Source organism: Bombina bombina, chromosome 3 (assembly GCF_027579735.1).
Source record: "Bombina bombina isolate aBomBom1 chromosome 3, aBomBom1.pri, whole genome shotgun sequence".
Classification (NCBI taxonomy): domain Eukaryota; kingdom Metazoa; phylum Chordata; class Amphibia; order Anura; family Bombinatoridae; genus Bombina; species Bombina bombina.
In genome coordinates, this window is record NC_069501.1 from 31,032,783 (window position 1) to 31,056,093 (window position 23,311).

General features: G+C 48.9%; 2 protein-coding genes across 3 annotated transcripts in view; one reads left to right on the forward strand and one right to left on the reverse strand.

Moving 5' to 3' along the window:
• GDAP2 (ganglioside induced differentiation associated protein 2) overlaps positions 1 to 14,003 on the reverse strand; it is a 292,812-nt gene extending 278,809 nt beyond the window's left edge. The window contains exon 1 of one of the 2 annotated variants that reach the window (XM_053705768.1): positions 13,896 to 14,003. The gene's annotated coding sequence lies outside the window, so the exon portion shown is untranslated. Of the gene's footprint in view, positions 1 to 6,553; positions 6,704 to 13,895 lie in introns of those variants that run through there. The other variant, XM_053705769.1, reaches the window with a different exon arrangement.
• Positions 14,004 to 14,098: 95 nt separating this feature from the next.
• The window catches only part of WDR3 (WD repeat domain 3), a 159,319-nt gene continuing 150,106 nt past the window's right edge, over positions 14,099 to 23,311 (forward strand). Inside the window, exons 1-2 of the mRNA XM_053705770.1 lie at positions 14,099 to 14,155; positions 20,412 to 20,591. Coding sequence (XP_053561745.1) covers positions 20,421 to 20,591 — 171 coding nt within the window. The 5' untranslated portion in view covers positions 14,099 to 14,155; positions 20,412 to 20,420. The remainder of the gene's footprint in view (positions 14,156 to 20,411; positions 20,592 to 23,311) is intronic.

Below are 23,311 nucleotides of genomic sequence, written 5' to 3' on the forward strand. Positions count from 1 at the left end.
CAGATAACCTGCTGTACTGTATCATACACCTCACTAGATAACCTGCTGTACTGATGTCATACACCTCACTAGATAACCTGCTGTACTGATGTCATACACCTCACTAGATAACCTGCTGTACTGATGTCATACACCTCACTAGATAACCTGCTGTACTGTATCATACACCTCACTAGATAACCTGCTATACTGTATCATACACCTCACTAGATAACCTGCTGTACTGTATCATACACCTCACTAGATAACCTTCTGTACTGTATCATACACCTCACTAGATAACCTGCTGTACTGTATCATACACCTCACTAGATAACCTTCTGTACTGTATCATACACCTCACTAGATAACCTGCTGTACTGTATCATACACCTCACTAGATAACCTGCTGTACTGTATAATACACCTCACTAGATAACCTGCTGTACTGATGTCATACACCTCACTAGATAACCTGCTGTACTGTATCATACACCCACACTAGATAACCTGCTGTACTGTATCATACACCTCACTAGATAACCTGCTGTACTGTATCATACACCTCACTAGATAACCTGCTGTACTGTATCATACACCTCACTAGATAACCTGCTGTACTGTGTCATACACCTCACTAGATAACCTGCTATACTGATGTCATACACCTCACTAGATAACCAGCTGTACTGTATCATACACCTCACTAGATAACCTGCTGTACTGTATCATACACCTCACTAGATAACCTGCTGTACTGATGTCATACACCTCACTAGATAACCTGCTGTACTGTATAATACACCTCACTAGATAACCTGCTGTACTGATGTCATACACCTCACTAGATAACCTGCTGTACTGATGTCATACACCTCACTAGATAACCTGCTGTACTGTATAATACACCTCACTAGATAACCTGCTGTACTGATGTCATACACCTCACTAGATAACCTGCTGTACTGTATCATACACCTCACTAGATAACCTGCTGTACTGTATCATACACCTCACTAGATAACCTGCTGTACTGTGTCATACACCTCACTAGATAACCTGCTGTACTGTATCATACACCTCACTAGATAACCTGCTGTACTGATGTCCTACACCTCACTAGATAACCTGCTGTACTGATGTCATACACCTCACTAGATAACCTGCTGTACTGATGTCATACACCTCACTAGATAACCTGCTGTACTGATGTCATACACCTCACTAGATAACCTGCTGTACTGTATCATACACCTCACTAGATAACCTGCTGTACTGTGTCATACACCTCACTAGATAACCAGCTGTACTGTATCATATACCTCACTAGATAACCTGCTGTACTGATGTCATACACCTCACTAGATAACCTGCTGTACTGTGTCATACACCTCACTAGATAACCTGCTGTACTGTATCATACACCTCACTAGATAACCTGCTGCACTGTATCATACACCTCACTAGATAACCTGCTGTACTGTATCATACACCTCACTAGATAACCTGCTGCACTGTATCATACACCTCACTAGATAACCTGCTATACTGATGTCATACACCTCACTAGATAACCTGCTGTACTGATGTCATACACCTCACTAGATAACCTGCTGTACTGTATCATACACCTCACTAGATAACCTGCTGTACTGTGACATACACCTCACTAGATAACCTGCTGTACTGATGTCATACACCTCACTAGATAACCTGCTATACTGATGTCATACACCTCACTAGATAACCTGCTGTACTGTGACATACACCTCACTAGATAACCTGCTGTACTGATGTCATACACCTCACTAGATAACCTGCTGTACTGTATCATACACCTCACTAGATAACCTGCTGTACTGATGTCATACACCTCACTAGATAACCTGCTGTACTGATGTCATACACCTCACTAGATAACCTGCTGTACTGATGTCATACACCTCACTAGATAACCTGCTGTACTGTATCATACACCTCACTAGATAACCTGCTGTACTGATGTCATACACCTCACTAGATAACCTGCTGTACTGTATCATACACCTCACTAGATAACCTGCTGTACTGTATCATACACCTCACTAGATAACCTTCTGTACTGTATCATACACCTCACTAGATAACCTGCTGTACTGTATCATACACCTCACTAGATAACCTTCTGTACTGTATCATACACCTCACTAGATAACCTGCTGTACTGTGTCATACACCTCACTAGATAACCTTCTGTACTGTATCATACACCTCACTAGATAACCTGCTGTACTGTATCATACACCTCACTAGATAACCTGCTGTACTGTATCATACACCTCACTAGATAACCTTCTGTACTGTATCATACACCTCACTAGATAACCTGCTGTACTGATGTCATACACCTCACTAGATAACCTGCTATACTGATGTCATACACCTCACTAGATAACCTGCTGTACTGTGACATACACCTCACTAGATAACCTGCTGTACTGATGTCATACACCTCACTAGATAACCTGCTGTACTGTATCATACACCTCACTAGATAACCTGCTGTACTGATGTCATACACCTCACTAGATAACCTGCTGTACTGATGTCATACACCTCACTAGATAACCTGCTGTACTGATGTCATACACCTCACTAGATTACCTGCTGTACTGATGTCATACACCTCACTAGATAACCTGCTATACTGATGTCATACACCTCACTAGATAACCTGCTGTACTGATGTCATACACCTCACTAGATAACCTGCTGTACTGTATCATACACCTCACTAGATAACCTGCTGTACTGATGTCATACACCTCACTAGATAACCTGCTATACTGATGTCATACACCTCACTAGATAACCAGCTGTACTGTATCATACACCTCACTAGATAACCTGCTGTACTGTGTCATACACCTCACTAGATAACCTGCTGTACTGTATAATACACCTCACTAGATAACCTGCTGTACTGATGTCATACACCTCACTAGATAACCTGCTGTACTGTGTCATACACCTCACTAGATAACCTGCTGTACTGTATCATACACCTCACTAGATAACCTGCTGTACTGATGTCCTACACCTCACTAGATAACCTGCTGTACTGATGTCATACACCTCACTAGATAACCTGCTGTACTGATGTCATACACCTCACTAGATAACCTGCTGTACTGATGTCATACACCTCACTAGATAACCTGCTGTACTGTATCATACACCTCACTAGATAACCTGCTGTACTGTGTCATACACCTCACTAGATAACCAGCTGTACTGTATCATATACCTCACTAGATAACCTGCTGTACTGATGTCATACACCTCACTAGATAACCTGCTGTACTGTGTCATACACCTCACTAGATAACCTGCTGTACTGTATCATACACCTCACTAGATAACCTGCTGCACTGTATCATACACCTCACTAGATAACCTGCTGTACTGTATCATACACCTCACTAGATAACCTGCTGCACTGTATCATACACCTCACTAGATAACCTGCTATACTGATGTCATACACCTCACTAGATAACCTGCTGTACTGATGTCATACACCTCACTAGATAACCTGCTGTACTGTATCATACACCTCACTAGATAACCTGCTGTACTGTGACATACACCTCACTAGATAACCTTCTGTACTGTATCATACACCTCACTAGATAACCTGCTGTACTGTATCATACACCTCACTAGATAACCTGCTGTACTGTATCATACACCTCACTAGATAACCTGCTGTACTGATGTCATACACCTCACTAGATAACCTGCTGTACTGTATCATACACCTCACTAGATAACCTGCTATACTGATGTCATACACCTCACTAGATAACCTGCTGTACTGATGTCATACACCTCACTAGATAACCTGCTGTACTGTATCATACACCTCACTAGATAACCTGCTGTACTGTGACATACACCTCACTAGATAACCTTCTGTACTGTATCATACACCTCACTAGATAACCTGCTGTACTGTATCATACACCTCACTAGATAACCTGCTGTACTGATGTCATACACCTCACTAGATAACCTGCTGTACTGTATCATACACCTCACTAGATAACCTGCTGTACTGATGTCATACACCTCACTAGATAACCTGCTGTACTGATGTCATACACCTCACTAGATAACCTGCTGTACTGATGTCATACACCTCACTAGATTACCTGCTGTACTGATGTCATACACCTCACTAGATAACCTGCTATACTGATGTCATACACCTCACTAGATAACCTGCTGTACTGATGTCATACACCTCACTAGATAACCTGCTGTACTGTATCATACACCTCACTAGATAACCTGCTGTACTGATGTCATACACCTCACTAGATAACCTGCTATACTGATGTCATACACCTCACTAGATAACCTGCTGTACTGATGTCATACACCTCACTAGATAACCTGCTGTACTGATGTCATACACCTCACTAGATAACCTGCTGTACTGTATCATACACCTCACTAGATAACCTGCTGTACTGTATCATACACCTCACTAGATAACCTGCTGTACTGATGTCATACACCTCACTAGATAACCTGCTGTACTGATGTCATACACCTCACTAGATAACCAGCTGTACTGATGTCATACACCTCACTAGATAACCTGCTGTACTGATGTCATACACCTCACTAGATAACCTGCTGTACTGTATCATACACCTCACTAGATAACCTGCTGTACTGTATCATACACCTCACTAGATAACCTGCTGTACTGTATCATACACCTCACTAGATAACCTGCTGTACTGATGTCATACACCTCACTAGATAACCTGCTGTACTGATGTCATACACCTCACTAGATAACCTGCTGTACTGTATCATACACCTCACTAGGTAACTGAGGTTTACTAATTTCTAATACAATGAACAAATAAATAACAGAAGTAGAAAGATATTGTGCCATAGAACCCCTCACAATGTGCTGTCATCCTGCTTCCTTAGGCAAAAACCACACGCTTGAGTCACTGGAAATCAGGGACAGATGCACTGGATTTGGTATCTGTCACCAGCAGCTAGGGTATAGAAATATTTAGCTGAAAGCTAATTCAGTAATACAGATAGTTTAAAGGGATATGAAACCCAAACATTTTCCTTTGTGATTCAGACAGTGCATACCATTTACTTCACTTGTATTGAAGAGATACCTAGGTAGCGTCTGCAGCGTTACATGGCAGGATATAATGCTGTCATCTTAGTGCTCTTGCAAAACTGCTGTCATATAACGCTCCAGAAATGGGCTGGCTCCTAAGCATACATATCTACTTTTAAACAAATACCTTGTCTGCAAGTAACGATTATTTTCATAATTAATCGACTGATTATTTTTTCGATTAATTGACTAATCGGATAAAAAAAAAGAATCAATTATTTCCTATATTTTAAATAAAATCCCCCACATACTGAGTGTTACAAATTTAAACAGACTAAAACTTTACATTAACACAACTGTTTGTCCAATTTTTAAGCAGCAGAGCACAGTTTTATAATTAAACAAAACAAAACCACAAACTGTTTGAAAAGAGGTAGAACTAGAAAGAGTTAGGCTATCACTGTTAATAACATTCTGTTATTCACTATTTCAGAAACTTTGCATTGAAATGCAAAAATCTCAACAAGTCCACATGCTTCTGGCTGAGGCTTGTTCTGTTTGCAGCTATCTTTCTTGCAGCACAGAAGAGGCACTCAGATGGTGTTGAGGTGCTTGAGATGCATAAGTAGGATTTTGCCAATTTCACCAAAGTGGGATATTTATCTTTTTAGCTCTTCACCAATGCAAAGTGTTTTCCACCTTGGCAAGGGGCCTCTCAAAGTAACCCTTGACTTCATTCTAACATAAAAAATATCTTGAATATCTATATGCAATGGTAAATAACCAGTTATAAGGTTAGGGGAAAATATCTAGTCCGCTCTAAAAATAGCAGATATATGCTTGGACTATATATCAATAACAGGACAAAGCCTTACACATTTATTTATACGGTACATATAATCAGCAATTGTAAACAATACGCTAATAATTGTGCAAACAGATAATGGTGCACATTAATTTAAATAACTCCCATTAATCTAGGGGCTAGTTGTAAATAACAAGCTTGGCACTATATCATGAAAAGCATAGTTCCAATTCACCTGATTTAATATAAACAATCCAAATGATGACTCCTATTATATCTGGGTTGCACATAAGCCAGGGGTAGTTGTAAACTTATACTGTCCTGAAAAGTGAAAAGCAGACGTCTGTAGGCGTCCTTTAGGCTAAGGGCATAACCATAAAACACAATACCATGTGCAGGAGTTCATTGGAGTGAAGCAGCTGGTGTTGTGCACAGACCAACTAATTGCAAACCAACTAATCAATTATGACGAATAGTTGGTGCAGCTCTAAACAAAAGATAACTTAGAAATATTGATAATAGAAGTAAAATAAAATTACATGTTCTATCTGAATCATGAAAGAACAATTTGGGGTTTTATATCCCTTTAAGCTGAGAGCGCCTAGGCCCTAGTATACTGCCGCCCATCATACCTTGTGTAACCAGGATAAGTATCTCAGATTTGGAACATTTTGTAGGCTCTGTATAACGGTTCTAGCATCAAATGACCCCATGAGGTTTCCTGCTGTGCTGGTTAATTCTGCCAGTTATTTGAATGACCTGATCCGTACCAGCCACACAGAGGTGCAATTATAAAAGAATGTGGTTTTGTCACAAGATGATGATCTTACTAGGAGGAACAGCAGAATGTGGTCACTTCCCCCCCCCCCCCATGGCTGATTACATTCCTGAATGTTGTGCAATGACTCTTTGTGCAGACATAAAGCACTGTGTTTATACACAAATGCAAGCAGTGCATGTGCGCTAGGTCACTAGAGGGGGGGGGGTGACAGACAATGCCGGTCACTACAGAGGGGGGTCACTACAGGGGGGTGTCACACAGTGCGGGTCACTACAGAGGGGGTCACTGCAGGGGGGTGTCGCACAGTGCGGGTCTCTACAGAGGGGTGTCACAGTGCGGGTCACTACAGGGGGGTGTCACACAGCGCGGGTCACTACAGGGGGTTGTCACACAGCGCGGGTCACTACAGGGGGGGTGTCACATAGTGCGAGTTACTACAGGGGGGGTGTAACATAGTGCTGGTCACTAAAGGGGGGGTGTCACATAGTGCTGGTCACTACAGGGGGGTGTCACATAGTGCTGGTCACTACAGGGGGGTGTCACATAGTGCTGGTCACTACAGGGGGGGTGTCACACAGTGCGGGTCACTACAGGGGGGGTGTCACACAGTGCGGGTCACTACAGGGGGGGTGTCACACAGTGCGGGTCACTACAGGGGGGGTGTCACATAGTGCGGGTCACTACAGGGGGGGTGTCACATAGTGCGGGTCACTACAGGGGGGTGTCACATAGTGCGGGTCACTACAGGGGGGGTGTCACATAGTGCTGGTCACTACAGGGGGGGTGTCACATAGTGCTGGTCACTACAGGGGGGGTGTCACATAGTGCGGGTCACTACAGGGGGGGTGTCACATAGTGCGGGTCACTACAGGGGGGTGTCACATAGTGCTGGTCACTACAGGGGGGGTGTCACACAGTGCGGGTCACTACAGGGGGGGTGTCACACAGTGCGGGTCACTACAGGGGGGGTGTCACACAGTGCGGGTCACTACAGGGGGGTGTCACACAGTGCGGGTCACTACAGGGGGGTGTCACACAGTGCGGGTCACTACAGGGGGGGGTGTCACATAGTGCGGGTCACTACAGGGGGGGTGTCACATAGTGCGGGTCACTACAGGGGGGGGTGTCACATAGTGCGGGTCACTACAGGGGGGGTGTCACATAGTGCGGGTCACTACAGGGGGGGTGTCACATAGTGCGGGTCACTACAGGGGGGGTGTCACATAGTGCGGGTCACTACAGGGGGGGGTGTCACATAGTGCGGGTCACTACAGGGGGGGTGTCACATAGTGCGGGTCACTACAGGGGGGGTGTCACATAGTGCGGGTCACTACAGGGGGGGTGTCACATAGTGCGGGTCACTACAGGGGGGGTGTCACATAGTGCGGGTCACTACAGGGGGGGGTGTCACATAGTGCGGGTCACTACAGGGGGGGGTGTCACATAGTGCGGGTCACTACAGGGGGGGGGTGTCACATAGTGCGGGTCACTACAGGGGGGGGGTGTCACATAGTGCGGGTCACTACAGGGGGGGGGGTGTCACATAGTGCGGGTCACTACAGGGGGGTGTCACACAGTGCGGGTTACTACAGGGGGGGTGTCACATAGTGCGGGTCACTACAGGGGGGTGTCACACAGTGCGGGTTACTACAGGGGGGGTGTCACATAGTGCGGGTCACTACAGGGGGGGGTGTCACATAGTGCGGGTCACTACAGGGGGGTGTCACATAGTGCGGGTTACTACAGGGGGGGTGTCACATAGTGCGGGTCACTACAGGGGGGGTGTCACATAGTGCGGGTCACTACAGGGGGGGTGTCACATAGTGCGGGTTACTACAGGGGGGGTGTCACATAGTGCGGGTCACTACAGGGGGGGTGTCACATAGTGCGGGTCACTACAGGGGGGGTGTCACATAGTGCGGGTCACTACAGGGGGGGTGTCACATAGTGCGGGTCACTACAGGGGGGGGTGTCACATAGTGCGGGTCACTACAGGGGGGGTGTCACATAGTGCGGGTCACTACAGGGGGGGTGTCACATAGTGCGGGTCACTACAGGGGGGGTGTCACATAGTGCGGGTCACTACAGGGGGGGTGTCACATAGTGCGGGTTACTACAGGGGGGTGTCACATAGTGCGGGTCACTACAGGGGGGTGTCACATAGTGCGGGTTACTACAGGGGGGGTGTCACATAGTGCGGGTCACTACAGGGGGTGTCACATAGTGCGGGTCACTACAGGGGGGGTGTCACATAGTGCGGGTCACTACAGGGGGGGTGTCACACAGTGCGGGTCACTACAGGGGGGGTGTCACACAGTGCGGGTCACTACAGGGGGGGTGTCACACAGTGCGGGTCACTACAGGGGGGGTGTCACATAGTGCGGGTCACTACAGGGGGGTGTCACATAGTGCGGGTCACTACAGGGGGGGTGTCACATAGTGCGGGTTACTACAGGGGGGGTGTCACATAGTGCGGGTCACTACAGGGGGGGTGTCACATAGTGCGGGTCACTACAGGGGGGGTGTCACATAGTGCGGGTTACTACAGGGGGGGTGTCACATAGTGCGGGTTACTACAGGGGGGTGTCACATAGTGCTGGTCACTTACTACAGGGGGGTGTCACATAGTGCGGGTTACTACAGGGGGGTGTCACATAGTGCTGGTCACTTACTACAGGGGGGTGTCACATAGTGCGGGTTACTACAGGGGGGGTGTCACATAGTGCGGGTCACTACAGGGGGGGTGTCACATAGTGCGGGTCACTACAGGGGGGGTGTCACATAGTGCGGGTCACTACAGGGGGGGTGTCACATAGTGCGGGTTACTACAGGGGGGTGTCACATAGTGCGGGTCACTACAGGGGGGTGTCACATAGTGCGGGTTACTACAGGGGGGGTGTCACATAGTGCGGGTCACTACAGGGGGGTGTCACATAGTGCGGGTCACTACAGGGGGGGTGTCACATAGTGCGGGTTACTACAGGGGGGGTGTCACATAGTGCGGGTCACTACAGGGGGGGTGTCACATAGTGCGGGTCACTACAGGGGGGGTGTCACATAGTGCGGGTTACTACAGGGGGGTGTCACATAGTGCGGGTTACTACAGGGGGGGTGTCACATAGTGCTGGTCACTTACTACAGGGGGGGTGTCACATAGTGCGGGTTACTACAGGGGGGGTGTCACATAGTGCTGGTCACTTACTACAGGGGGGGTGTCACATAGTGCGGGTTACTACAGGGGGGGTGTCACATAGTGCGGGTCACTACAGGGGGGGTGTCACATAGTGCGGGTTACTACAGGGGGGGGGGTGTCACATAGTGCGGGTTACTACAGGGGGGGTGTCACATAGTGCGGGTCACTACAGGGGGGGTGTCACATAGTGCGGGTTACTACAGGGGGGTGTCACATAGTGCGGGTTACTACAGGGGGGGTGTCACATAGTGCTGGTTCACTACAGGGGGGTGTCACATAGTGCGGGTTACTACAGGGGGGTGTCACATAGTGCGGGTCACTACAGGGGGGTGTCACATAGTGCGGGTTACTACAGGGGGGTGTCACATAGTGCGGGTTACTACAGGGGGGTGTCACATAGTGCGGGTTACTACAGGGGGGTGTCACATAGTGCTGGTTACTACAGGGGGGTGTCACATAGTGCGGGTTACTACAGGGGGGTGTCACATAGTGCGGGTTACTACAGGGGGGTGTCACATAGTGCGGGTTACTACAGGGGGGTGTCACATAGTGCGGGTTACTACAGGGGGGTGTCACATAGTGCGGGTCACTACAGGGGGGGTGTCACATAGTGCGGGTTACTACAGGGGGGGGTGTCACATAGTGCGGGTTACTACAGGGGGGTGTCACATAGTGCGGGTTACTACAGGGGGGTGTCACATAGTGCGGGTTACTACAGGGGGGGTGTCACATAGTGCGGGTTACTACAGGGGGGGTGTCACATAGTGCGGGTCACTACAGGGGGGGTGTCACATAGTGCGGGTTACTACAGGGGGGTGTCACATAGTGCGGGTCACTACAGGGGGGGTGTCACATAGTGCGGGTCACTACAGGGGGGGTGTCACATAGTGCGGGTTACTACAGGGGGGGTGTCACATAGTGCGGGTCACTACAGGGGGGGTGTCACATAGTGCGGGTTACTACAGGGGGGGTGTCACATAGTGCGGGTTACTACAGGGGGGTGTCACATAGTGCGGGTTACTACAGGGGGGGTGTCACATAGTGCGGGTTACTACAGGGGGGGTGTCACATAGTGCGGGTTACTACAGGGGGGGTGTCACATAGTGCGGGTCACTACAGGGGGGTGTCACATAGTGCGGGTTACTACAGGGGGGTGTCACATAGTGCGGGTTACTACAGGGGGGTGTCACATAGTGCGGGTCACTACAGGGGGGTGTCACATAGTGCGGGTTACTACAGGGGGGGTGTCACATAGTGCGGGTTACTACAGGGGGGTGTCACATAGTGCGGGTTACTACAGGGGGGGTGTCACATAGTGCGGGTCACTACAGGGGGGTGTCACATAGTGCGGGTTACTACAGGGGGGGTGTCACATAGTGCGGGTCACTACAGGGGGGGGTGTCACATAGTGCGGGTTACTACAGGGGGGGTGTCACATAGTGCGGGTTACTACAGGGGGGTGTCACATAGTGCGGGTTACTACAGGGGGGTGTCACATAGTGCGGGTTACTACAGGGGGGGTGTCACATAGTGCGGGTTACTACAGGGGGGTGTCACATAGTGCGGGTTACTACAGGGGGGTGTCACATAGTGCGGGTTACTACAGGGGGGGTGTCACATAGTGCGGGTTACTACAGGGGGGGTGTCACATAGTGCGGGTTACTACAGGGGGGTGTCACATAGTGCGGGTTACTACAGGGGGGGTGTCACATAGTGCGGGTCACTACAGGGGGGGGTGTCACATAGTGCGGGTTACTACAGGGGGGTGTCACATAGTGCGGGTTACTACAGGGGGGGTGTCACATAGTGCGGGTTACTACAGGGGGGGTGTCACATAGTGCGGGTTACTACAGGGGGGTGTCACATAGTGCGGGTTACTACAGGGGGGTGTCACATAGTGCGGGTTACTACAGGGGGGGTGTCACATAGTGCGGGTTACTACAGGGGGGGTGTCACATAGTGCGGGTTACTACAGGGGGGTGTCACATAGTGCGGGTTACTACAGGGGGGGTGTCACATAGTGCGGGTCACTACAGGGGGGGGTGTCACATAGTGCGGGTCACTACAGGGGGGTGTCACATAGTGCGGGTCACTACAGGGGGGGGTGTCACATAGTGCGGGTCACTACAGGGGGGTGTCACATAGTGCGGGTCACTACAGGGGGGGTGTCACATAGTGCGGGTCACTACAGGGGGGGGTGTCACATAGTGCGGGTCACTACAGGGGGGGGTGTCACATAGTGCGGGTCACTACAGGGGGGTGTCACATAGTGCGGGTTACTACAGGGGGGTGTCACATAGTGCGGGTTACTACAGGGGGGTGTCACATAGTGCGGGTTACTACAGGGGGGGTGTCACATAGTGCGGGTTACTACAGGGGGGTGTCACATAGTGCGGGTTACTACAGGGGGGTGTCACATAGTGCGGGTCACTACAGGGGGGTGTCACATAGTGCGGGTTACTACAGGGGGGGTGTCACATAGTGCGGGTTACTACAGGGGGGTGTCACATAGTGCGGGTTACTACAGGGGGGTGTCACATAGTGCGGGTTACTACAGGGGGGTGTCACATAGTGCGGGTTACTACAGGGGGGTGTCACATAGTGCGGGTTACTACAGGGGGGTGTCACATAGTGCGGGTTACTACAGGGGGGTGTCACATAGTGCGGGTTACTACAGGGGGGTGTCACATAGTGCGGGTTACTACAGGGGGGTGTCACATAGTGCGGGTTACTACAGGGGGGTGTCACATAGTGCGGGTTACTACAGGGGGGTGTCACATAGTGCGGGTTACTACAGGGGGGTGTCACATAGTGCGGGTCACTACAGGGGGGTGTCACATAGTGCGGGTCACTACAGGGGGGTGTCACATAGTGCGGGTTACTACAGGGGGGGTGTCACATAGTGCGGGTTACTACAGGGGGGTGTCACATAGTGCGGGTTACTACAGGGGGGGTGTCACATAGTGCGGGTCACTACAGGGGGGTGTCACATAGTGCGGGTTACTACAGGGGGGGTGTCACATAGTGCGGGTTACTACAGGGGGGTGTCACATAGTGCGGGTTACTACAGGGGGGTGTCACATAGTGCGGGTCACTACAGGGGGGTGTCACATAGTGCGGGTTACTACAGGGGGGGTGTCACATAGTGCGGGTTACTACAGGGGGGTGTCACATAGTGCGGGTTACTACAGGGGGGGTGTCACATAGTGCGGGTTACTACAGGGGGGGTGTCACATAGTGCGGGTCACTACAGGGGGGGTGTCACATAGTGCGGGTTACTACAGGGGGGTGTCACATAGTGCGGGTTACTACAGGGGGGTGTCACATAGTGCGGGTTACTACAGGGGGGGTGTCACATAGTGCGGGTCACTACAGGGGGGGTGTCACATAGTGCGGGTTACTACAGGGGGGGTGTCACATAGTGCGGGTTACTACAGGGGGGGTGTCACATAGTGCGGGTCACTACAGGGGGGTGTCACATAGTGCGGGTTACTACAGGGGGGGTGTCACATAGTGCGGGTTACTACAGGGGGGGTGTCACATAGTGCGGGTCACTACAGGGGGGGTGTCACATAGTGCGGGTTACTACAGGGGGGTGTCACATAGTGCGGGTTACTACAGGGGGGTGTCACATAGTGCGGGTCACTACAGGGGGGGTGTCACATAGTGCGGGTTACTACAGGGGGGGTGTCACATAGTGCGGGTTACTACAGGGGGGGGTGTCACATAGTGCGGGTTACTACAGGGGGGTGTCACATAGTGCGGGTTACTACAGGGGGGGGTGTCACATAGTGCGGGTTACTACAGGGGGGTGTCACATAGTGCGGGTTACTACAGGGGGGGTGTCACATAGTGCGGGTTACTACAGGGGGGTGTCACATAGTGCGGGTTACTACAGGGGGGTGTCACATAGTGCGGGTTACTACAGGGGGGGTGTCACATAGTGCGGGTCACTACAGGGGGGTGTCACATAGTGCGGGTCACTACATCTCAGTCTCACCTGAGGCCGCTTCATCGCTAAATCTCACATGATCACATGACCAGTTACAGGAAGCCCTTTTATAAGGAGGCGTGGCCTTAGTCCTAGAGACAGTTGTGAAGGGCGTGGTTCAAACCACACAGATGACGGATGCAGTGCAGGGAAGAGCGGAAGTTAAATTATCCTCTCAGTGCGCATGCGCTCAGTATTTTCTTGCTTGCGATCTGCGCATGTGTAACCCACACGTGTAAGGATCCGGAAAGAAAACCGAGTTGTGGAGGGTGAGAAGCTCACGGGGAAGCTCCGTGTTTAACGTATTTGCGTCATTAGTAACGAGCTGTGCGGTGTGTTTACGGGAGCCCAGTGTCTGTGACGGGATATTTCATCCCTTAGTGATTACGGAATCGCTTTGCAATACCCTGCAGCCCTCAATGGCAGCTAATAAATGGGTCCCCTGTACCTGACCGGTTAATATAGAGACTGCCCTGCTGGCCACGTCCATGTTGTATAGTAATTTAAGCCATGCTAGACTGAGCAAGTAATCAGCCGCAACACGTTCAGTTATACAACTATATTAAACACATTATAATGAGATGTGCCTACTGGGGTAACTGGCATAGGTGGGTTAGTGTGGGTGTTGTACCTACTGGGGTAATTGGCACAGCTGTGTGTGAGTATTGTGCCTACAGGGGTAACTGGCACAGCTGTGTGTGGGTATTGTGCCTACAGGGGTAACTGGCACAGCTGTGTGTGGGTATTGTGCCTACAGGGGTAACTGGCACAGCTGTGTGTGGGTATTGTGCCTACAGGGGTAACTGGCACAGCTGTGTGTGGGTATTGTGCCTACAGGGGTAACTGGCACAGCTGTGTGTGGGTATTGTGCCTACAGGGGTAACTGGCACAGCTGTGTGTGGGTATTGTGCCTACAGGGGTAACTGGCACAGCTGTGTGTGGGTATTGTGCCTACAGGGGTAACTGGCACAGCTGTGTGTGAGTATTGTGCCTACAGCGGTAACTGGCACAGCTGTGTGTGAGTATTGTGCCTACAGGGGTAACTGGCACAGCTGTGTGTGGGTATTGTGCCTACAGGGGTAACTGGCACAGCTGTGTGTGAGTATTGTGCCTACAGGGGTAACTGGCACAGGTGGGTGTATGTGGGTATTGTGCCTACTGGGGTAATTGGCACAGCTGTGTGTGGGTATTGTGCCTACAGCGGTAACTGGCACAGCTGTGTGTGAGTATTGTGCCTACAGGGGTAACTGGCACAGGTGGGTGTATGTGGGTATTGTACCTACTGGGGTAATTGGCACAGCTGTGTGTGGGTATTGTGCCTACAGGGGTAACTGGCACAGCTGTGTGTGAGTATTGTGCCTACAGGGGTAACTGGCACAGGTGGGTGTATGTGGGTATTGTGCCTACTGGGGTAATTGGCACAGCTGTGTGTGGGTATTGTGCCTACAGCGGTAACTGGCACAGCTGTGTGTGAGTATTGTGCCTACAGGGGTAACTGGCACAGGTGGGTGTATGTGGGTATTGTACCTACTGGGGTAATTGGCACAGCTGTGTGTGGGTATTGTGCCTACTGCGGTAACTGGCACAGGTGGGTGTATGTGGGTATTGTGCCTACTGGGGTAACTGGCACAGGTGTGTGTGTGGGGGTATTTTGCCAACTGGAGTAACTGGCACAGGTGTGTGTAGGTATTGTGCCTACTGGGGTAACTGGCACAGGTGGGTGAGTGTGGGTATTGTGCCTGTTGGGGTAACCTGCACAGGTGGGTGTATGTGGATATTGTGCCTACTGCGGTAACTGGCACAGGTGGGTGTATGTGGGTATTGTGCCTACTGGAGTAACTGGCACAGGTGTGTGTAGGTATTGTGTCTATTGGGGTAACTGGCACCAGGGAGTGTTTGTGGGTATTGTGCCTAATTTGGTAACTGGCACAGGTGGGTATTGTGCCTACTGGAGTAACTGGCACATGTGTGTGTAGGTATTGTGTCTATTGGGGTATCTGGCACAGGTGGTTGTATGTCGGTATTGTGCCTACTGGGGTAACTGGCACAGGTGGGTGTTGTGCCTACTGGGGTAACTGGCACAGGTGGGTGAGGGTATTGTGCCTGTTGGGGTAACCTGCACAGGTGGGTGTATGTGGGTATTGTGCCTAATGTGGTAACTGGCACAGGTGGGTGTGTTGGTATTGTGCCTACTGGGGTAACTGGCACAGGTGGTGTATGTGGGTATTGTGCCTATTGGGTAACTGGCATAGTTGTGTCTGTGGGTATTTTGCCTACTGGAGTAACTGGCACAGATGTGTGTAGGTATTGTGTCTATTGGGGTATCTGGCACAGGTGGTTGTATGTCGGTATTGTGCCTACTGGGGTAACTGGCACAGGTGAATGTATGTGGGTATTGTGCCTACTGGGGTACTGGTGGGTGAGTGTGGGTATTGTGCCTGTTGGGGTAACGTGCACAGGTGGGTGTATGTGGGTATTGTGCCTACTGCGGTAACTGGCACAGGTGGGTGTTTGTGGGTATTGTGCCTTCTTTGGTAACTGGCACAGGTGGGTGAGTGTGGGTATTGTGCCTGTTGGGGTAACCTGCACAGGTGGGTGTTGTGCCTACTGGGGTAACCTGCACAGGTGGGTGTTGTGCCTACTGGGGTAACTGGCACAGGTGGGTGTATGTGGGTATTGTGCCTACTGGGGTAACTGGCACAGGTGGGTGTATGTGGGTATTGTGCCTACTGCAGGAACTGGCACAGTTGGGTGTGTGTTGGTATTGTGCCTACTGCGGTAACTGGCACAGGTGGGTGTATTTGGGTATTGTGCCTACTGGAGTAACTGGCACAGGTGTGTGGGGGGGTATTTTGCCTACTGGAGTAATTGGCACAGGTGTGTGTGTGGGGATATTTTGCCTACTGGAGTAACTGGCACAGGTGTGTGTGTGGGGGGGTATTTTGCCTACTGGAGTAATTGGCACAGGTGTGTGTAGGTATTGTGTCTATTGGGGTATCTGGCACAGGTGGTTGTATGTCGGTATTGTGCCTACTGGGGTAACTGGCACTGGTGGGTGTTGTGCCTACTGGGGTAACTGGCACAGGTGGGTGAGTGTGGGTATTGTGCCTACTGCGGTAACTGTAACTGGCACAGATGGGTGTGTTGGTATTGTGCCTACTGCGGTAACTAGCACAGTTGGGTGTATGTGCGTATTGTGCCTACTGGGGTAACTAGCACAGGTGGGTGTGTGGGTATTGTGCCTACAGGGGTAACTGGCACAGCTGTGTGTGGGTATTGTGCCTACAGGGGTAACTGGCACAGCTGTGTGTGGGTATTGTGCCTACAGGGGTAACTGGCACAGCTGTGTGTGAGTATTGTGCCTACAGGGGTAACTGGCACAGCTGTGTGTGGGTATTGTGCCTACAGGGGTAACTGGCACAGCTGTGTGTGGGTGTTGTGCCTACAGGGGTAACTGGCACAGCTGTGTGTGGGTATTGTGCCTACAGGGGTAACTGGCACAGCTGTGTGTGGGTATTGTGCCTACAGGGGTAACTGGCACAGCTGTGTGTGAGTATTGTGCCTACAGCGGTAACTGGCACAGCTGTGTGTGGGTATTGTGCCTACAGGGGTAACTGGCACAGCTGTGTGTGGGTATTGTGCCTACAGGGGTAACTGGCACAGCTGTGTGTGAGTATTGTGCCTACAGGGGTAACTGGCACAGCTGTGTGTGGGTATTGTGCCTACAGGGGTAACTGGCACAGCTGTGTGTGAGTATTGTGCCTACAGGGGTAACTGGCACAGCTGTGTGTGAGTATTGTGCCTACAGCGGTAACTGGCACAGCTGTGTGTGAGTATTGTGCCTACAGGGGTAACTGGCACAGCTGTGTGTGGGTATTGTGCCTACAGGGGTAACTGGCACAGCTGTGTGTGAGTATTGTGCCTACAGGGGTAACTGGCACAGGTGGGTGTATGTGGGTATTGTGCCTACTGGGGTAATTGGCACAGCTGTGTGTGGGTATTGTGCCTACAGCGGTAACTGGCACAGCTGTGTGTGAGTATTGTGCCTACAGGGGTAACTGGCACAGGTGGGTGTATGTGGGTATTGTACCTACTGGGGTAATTGGCACAGCTGTGTGTGGGTATTGTGCCTACAGGGGTAACTGGCACAGCTGTGTGTGGGTATTGTGCCTACAGGGGTAACTGGCACAGCTGTGTGTGAGTATTGTGCCTACAGGGGTAACTGGCACAGGTGGGTGTATGTGGGTATTGTGCCTACTGGGGTAATTGGCACAGCTGTGTGTGGGTATTGTGCCTACAGCGGTAACTGGCAAAGCTGTGTGTGAGTATTGTGCCTACAGGGGTAACTGGCACAGGTGGGTGTATGTGGGTATTGTACCTACTGGGGTAATTGGCACAGCTGTGTGTGGGTATTGTGCCTACTGCGGTAACTGGCACAGGTGGGTGTATGTGGGTATTGTGCCTACTGGGGTAACTGGCACAGGTGTGTGTGTGGGGGTATTTTGCCAACTGGAGTAACTGGCACAGGTGTGTGTAGGTATTGTGCCTACTGGGGTAACTGGCACAGGTGGGTGAGTGTGGGTATTGTGCCTGTTGGGGTAACCTGCACAGGTGGGTGTATGTGGATATTGTGCCTACTGCGGTAACTGGCACAGGTGGGTGTATGTGGGTATTGTGCCTACTGGAGTAACTGGCACAGGTGTGTGTAGGTATTGTGTCTATTGGGGTAACTGGCACCAGGGAGTGTTTGTGGGTATTGTGCCTAATTTGGTAACTGGAACAGGTGGGTATTGTGCCTACTGGAGTAACTGGCACATGTGTGTGTAGGTATTGTGTCTATTGGGGTATCTGGCACAGGTGGTTGTATGTCGGTATTGTGCCTACTGGGGTAACTGGCACAGGTGGGTGTTGTGCCTACTGGGGTAACTGGCACAGGTGGGTGAGGGTATTGTGCCTGTTGGGGTAACCTGCACAGGTGGGTGTATGTGGGTATTGTGCCTAATGTGGTAACTGGCACAGGTGGGTGTGTTGGTATTGTGCCTACTGGGGTAACTGGCACAGGTGGTGTATGTGGGTATTGTGCCTATTGGGTAACTGGCATAGTTGTGTCTGTGGGTATTTTGCCTACTGGAGTAACTGGCACAGATGTGTGTAGGTATTGTGTCTATTGGGGTATCTGGCACAGGTGGTTGTATGTCGGTATTGTGCCTACTGGGGTAACTGGCACAGGTGAATGTATGTGGGTATTGTGCCTACTGGGGTACTGGTGGGTGAGTGTGGGTATTGTGCCTGTTGGGGTAACGTGCACAGGTGGGTGTATGTGGGTATTGTGCCTACTGCGGTAACTGGCACAGGTGGGTGTTTGTGGGTATTGTGCCTTCTTTGGTAACTGGCACAGGTGGGTGAGTGTGGGTATTGTGCCTGTTGGGGTAACCTGCACAGGTGGGTGTTGTGCCTACTGGGGTAACCTGCACAGGTGGGTGTTGTGCCTACTGGGGTAACTGGCACAGGTGGGTGTATGTGGGTATTGTGCCTACTGGGGTAACTGGCACAGGTGGGTGTATGTGGGTATTGTGCCTACTGCAGGAACTGGCACAGTTGGGTGTGTGTTGGTATTGTGCCTACTGCGGTAACTGGCACAGGTGTGTGGGGGGGTATTTTGCCTACTGGAGTAATTGGCACAGGTGTGTGTGTGGGGATATTTTGCCTACTGGAGTAACTGGCACAGGTGTGTGTGTGGGGGGGTATTTTGCCTACTGGAGTAATTGGCACAGGTGTGTGTAGGTATTGTGTCTATTGGGGTATCTGGCACAGGTGGTTGTATGTCGGTATTGTGCCTACTGGGGTAACTGGCACTGGTGGGTGTTGTGCCTACTGGGGTAACTGGCACAGGTGGGTGAGTGTGGGTATTGTGTCTGTTGGAGTAACCTGCACAGGTGGGTTATGTGGGTATGGTGCCTACTGCGGTAACTGTAACTGGCACAGATGGGTGTGTTGGTATTGTGCCTACTGCGGTAACTAGCACAGTTGGGTGTATGTGCGTATTGTGCCTACTGGGGTAACTAGCACAGGTGGGTGTGTGGGTATTGTGCCTACTGGGGTAACTGGCACGGGTGTGTGTGTTGGTATTGCTGTCAGTAGTAACATCAGAACCAGAGGACCCTTTATAATATACAAAACCAAAGGTGAACAAGTCATACAACAAAGTGTTCTGTGTGTATTATTGCACTGTTTGTATAAATATAACAGATGGTTAAAGTCTGCTCTAGAAAAGCACTTTTTACTTTCATGGCCCTTTAAGTCTGTCCCCTGTATATTTATGTAAGTAGGATAATTTACCTTTATAAAAAGTAAATAGTCTGTTTCTGTTTTTTTTTAAAAAAAAAAAAATCTCTTTGTGGTATCAGTACCAGTCTTGATTTCTATCTTTGTGTGGCCTGTCTCTCAAATCTGTCTCCAAAGTAGATTTTTCTATGTAATAAACCAGTTTCCCCCATTACTTACCTCCTACCCTTCTGCTTCCAGGACTGCACCATGGGCCTCACTAAACAGTATCTGCGCTACGCAGCCAGCGCAGTCTTTGGGGTCATCGCCAGTCAAAAAGCTAATGTCAACTTTGTGACCCTGCGAGGAGAGAAGGGACGCTATGTGGCAGTAGGAGCCTGTGAACATGTCTTCATCTGGGACACTCGCAAAGGGGAGAAGGTTTGTTAGGGTACTGGGAGTGTTAGCATCAATGTGTTCAGTGACGTAATAGCTGTAATGAGGCATTTATATAACAAAGGGATAGAAGTAGACAAGATTTGAGGACTTATATGGGACAAACCTTATATAACTGCATATTAAGTGGTACATGGACCATATGCTTTAAACAGAAGATGACTTGACAAATCCCACGATGCCACAGTCCCTAGAATCTTATGTCCTACTCACAGAATAGAATACACACACCACATACACAGCATATGCACACTACATAGCATTCACTTATATGCAGACACACAAAACATGAACAACTAGGCATAGCATACACATTTATATGATACAAAAGGGACAACTAAGTAGCATCTTATAGCTTTAATTTAGATGGGGCTGTTATTTGGTTTCAGGCATTGTATTAACTGTGCTTAGCATTGTGTGCCTGCAACTAGGATAAATGATAACAGGAATTTTAGGTATGTCAGCCCAGTGTCACTGCTGACTTGGAAGTGCTGTGTTCCGGGGAGAACAAAACTGCTACAGATAAGGTTCTTCCTTTCCTGCTTGGTCATTCAAGCAGCCAATACAATGAGCAGGGGGAACAGGGGTAGAAAGAGGGCAGTGTGGTGCTGCTGTAAATCTGTCAAAGCAAAGTAAACTAATGCAGCAGCTCCTGCTAAATACCAAACAAGACAGTGAGAAATATAAACAAAACTGGCTGCTGCACTAGTTCTTACCTGGCTCACCTCTACATAAATTTCCCCAGCTCAGCAACACAGTCAGCTCCTGAACTAGATGATTGCCAGTGCTGACTCGGTCAAGGAGGATGCCGGTGGCCAGTGAGTGAGTGAATTTTCAACTCAGCTGGCAAAGCAAGAGCACCTCCGGCCATTTAACTTCTAGTCAGTACTGATACTCACACACTGTGCTTCCTGATTGCCAGCAGCAGCTAAACAGAACTTCTAAGTGTATTTGGAATGGATAGAGCTATGGCACCACTGGCAGACACACTCCCAATTGAAATTACAGTAATAAGGTTTATTTATCGAATATATTCTTATATATTTTAATAGGGAGGGCTGCTTCACACAACTGAATTATTTAAGAACACATTGTGGGAATACAAGGGAGATTCCCACCAAAGAATGCAATTATAGCCCTCACTGTCCTGAATACTAGACGGAAAAGAACAATGACTAAATTAAAACATAACTTTTAATATTGTTATTTATAAAAAAAAAAGGGGGGAGGGGGGAAATCACACTTTAAAACCAATGGAAGGAGTAGTTCCAATTATATAACCTAAATATATAAATATACTATTAATTGGCCTCTGAGGCCCCAAGGCAGAACATACAGTGATCTGAGATGTCATTGCAGAAAATGCAGCATGTCTGCAGAAAGAACAGGACACATGCAGGCACTGTTAGCGCTTGAACTTTGTAGTGCTGCTCCACATTAGACAGTTCTCAAACAGAGCTGTGCTCTGGTTGCACTGTGTACGTTTTCCTTAGCACAGTGCATCCAGAGCAAAGTGCTGTTTTGAAGTGAGCAGTCAAATATGCAGTAGTGCTGCAAAGCAGCAGCGCATTGCTTGTTGACTGGCTCTCAGAGAAAAAAAAATCAAACCCACACCCTAGTCTTTCCCAGTCTGCAAAGCTGTTTATTCTGAATGTAAGACGTTAGTATGAGCTTTGCATCTTTTTTATTACTACATTTCTATGTTAGACCAAGAGAAAAAGAAACATATTTATTCAAGAGACATTTTAAAATTTTCTTTTTTTGAATGCAGCTAATTTGCAATGCAATTTTCAACTACTGCACTATATTATAAAATGTTAAAAATTGCTTTATTCTTCAGTTAATCAACACATTGCAATTTAACTGGTGCCTTAGTGTAACTGTCTAATTTAAAATTGAATTTTATTTAAAAAATAACCTGCAGAAAATTTTTCACTAAAAGAAATCTCATCGCAGAAAGTGAAGAGAAGTTCTGCCTCTGGCCTCTGGGGTATGATAGCCTTAGTAAATATTAAGGTTGAGTATACAGCATCAGTTCAAGATAAGAACAAAGTTTCCATCCTGTATTTGCATATAATTCTATTTCACTAGCTGAGATCAAGGTAGGGGCAAGATTTATCAAAGTGAGAATAAGAAAATTCTCACATTTGTCGTAAAAAAAAAAAACTCCTCCTCACAAATGATATCATCATATTTAGGAAAGGTTATGCGCCAATAAAGTCGCAACTTTTCATATGTGTGAACAAATTGACTCATGACCATTCGCAAGTCTTAAATATATGCAAATAAGTTGTTTGGAAATGCCTAATTCTTGTATTAATCTCTACTGGCATTTTAAAAAATGAAGCATAATATAAGTCATTAATATTTGGTGATTGATATTTAATATGCAGAGTGTCCTGCTGCCCCACCGTGCATAACCAATCCGTTCTCAGTACTTATAGCCCTGTGGATAAGCTGATATTAGTAATGATATTGTTGTATTACGCTACCCAGCCAAAGCGGATGGGTGCACCTATATGGTTAGCAGCTATCTCAATTATAAAGACAACTGATTGTCATAATGACAATTGTGAGGATTCGGTAGGGTATACATTTTATATGAGCATATACATGCACGTATACTAACTCCTACCTCAGCTAGAATTATATGCAAATACAGGATGCAAGCTTTGTTCTTATCTTGAACTGATGCTGTATACTCA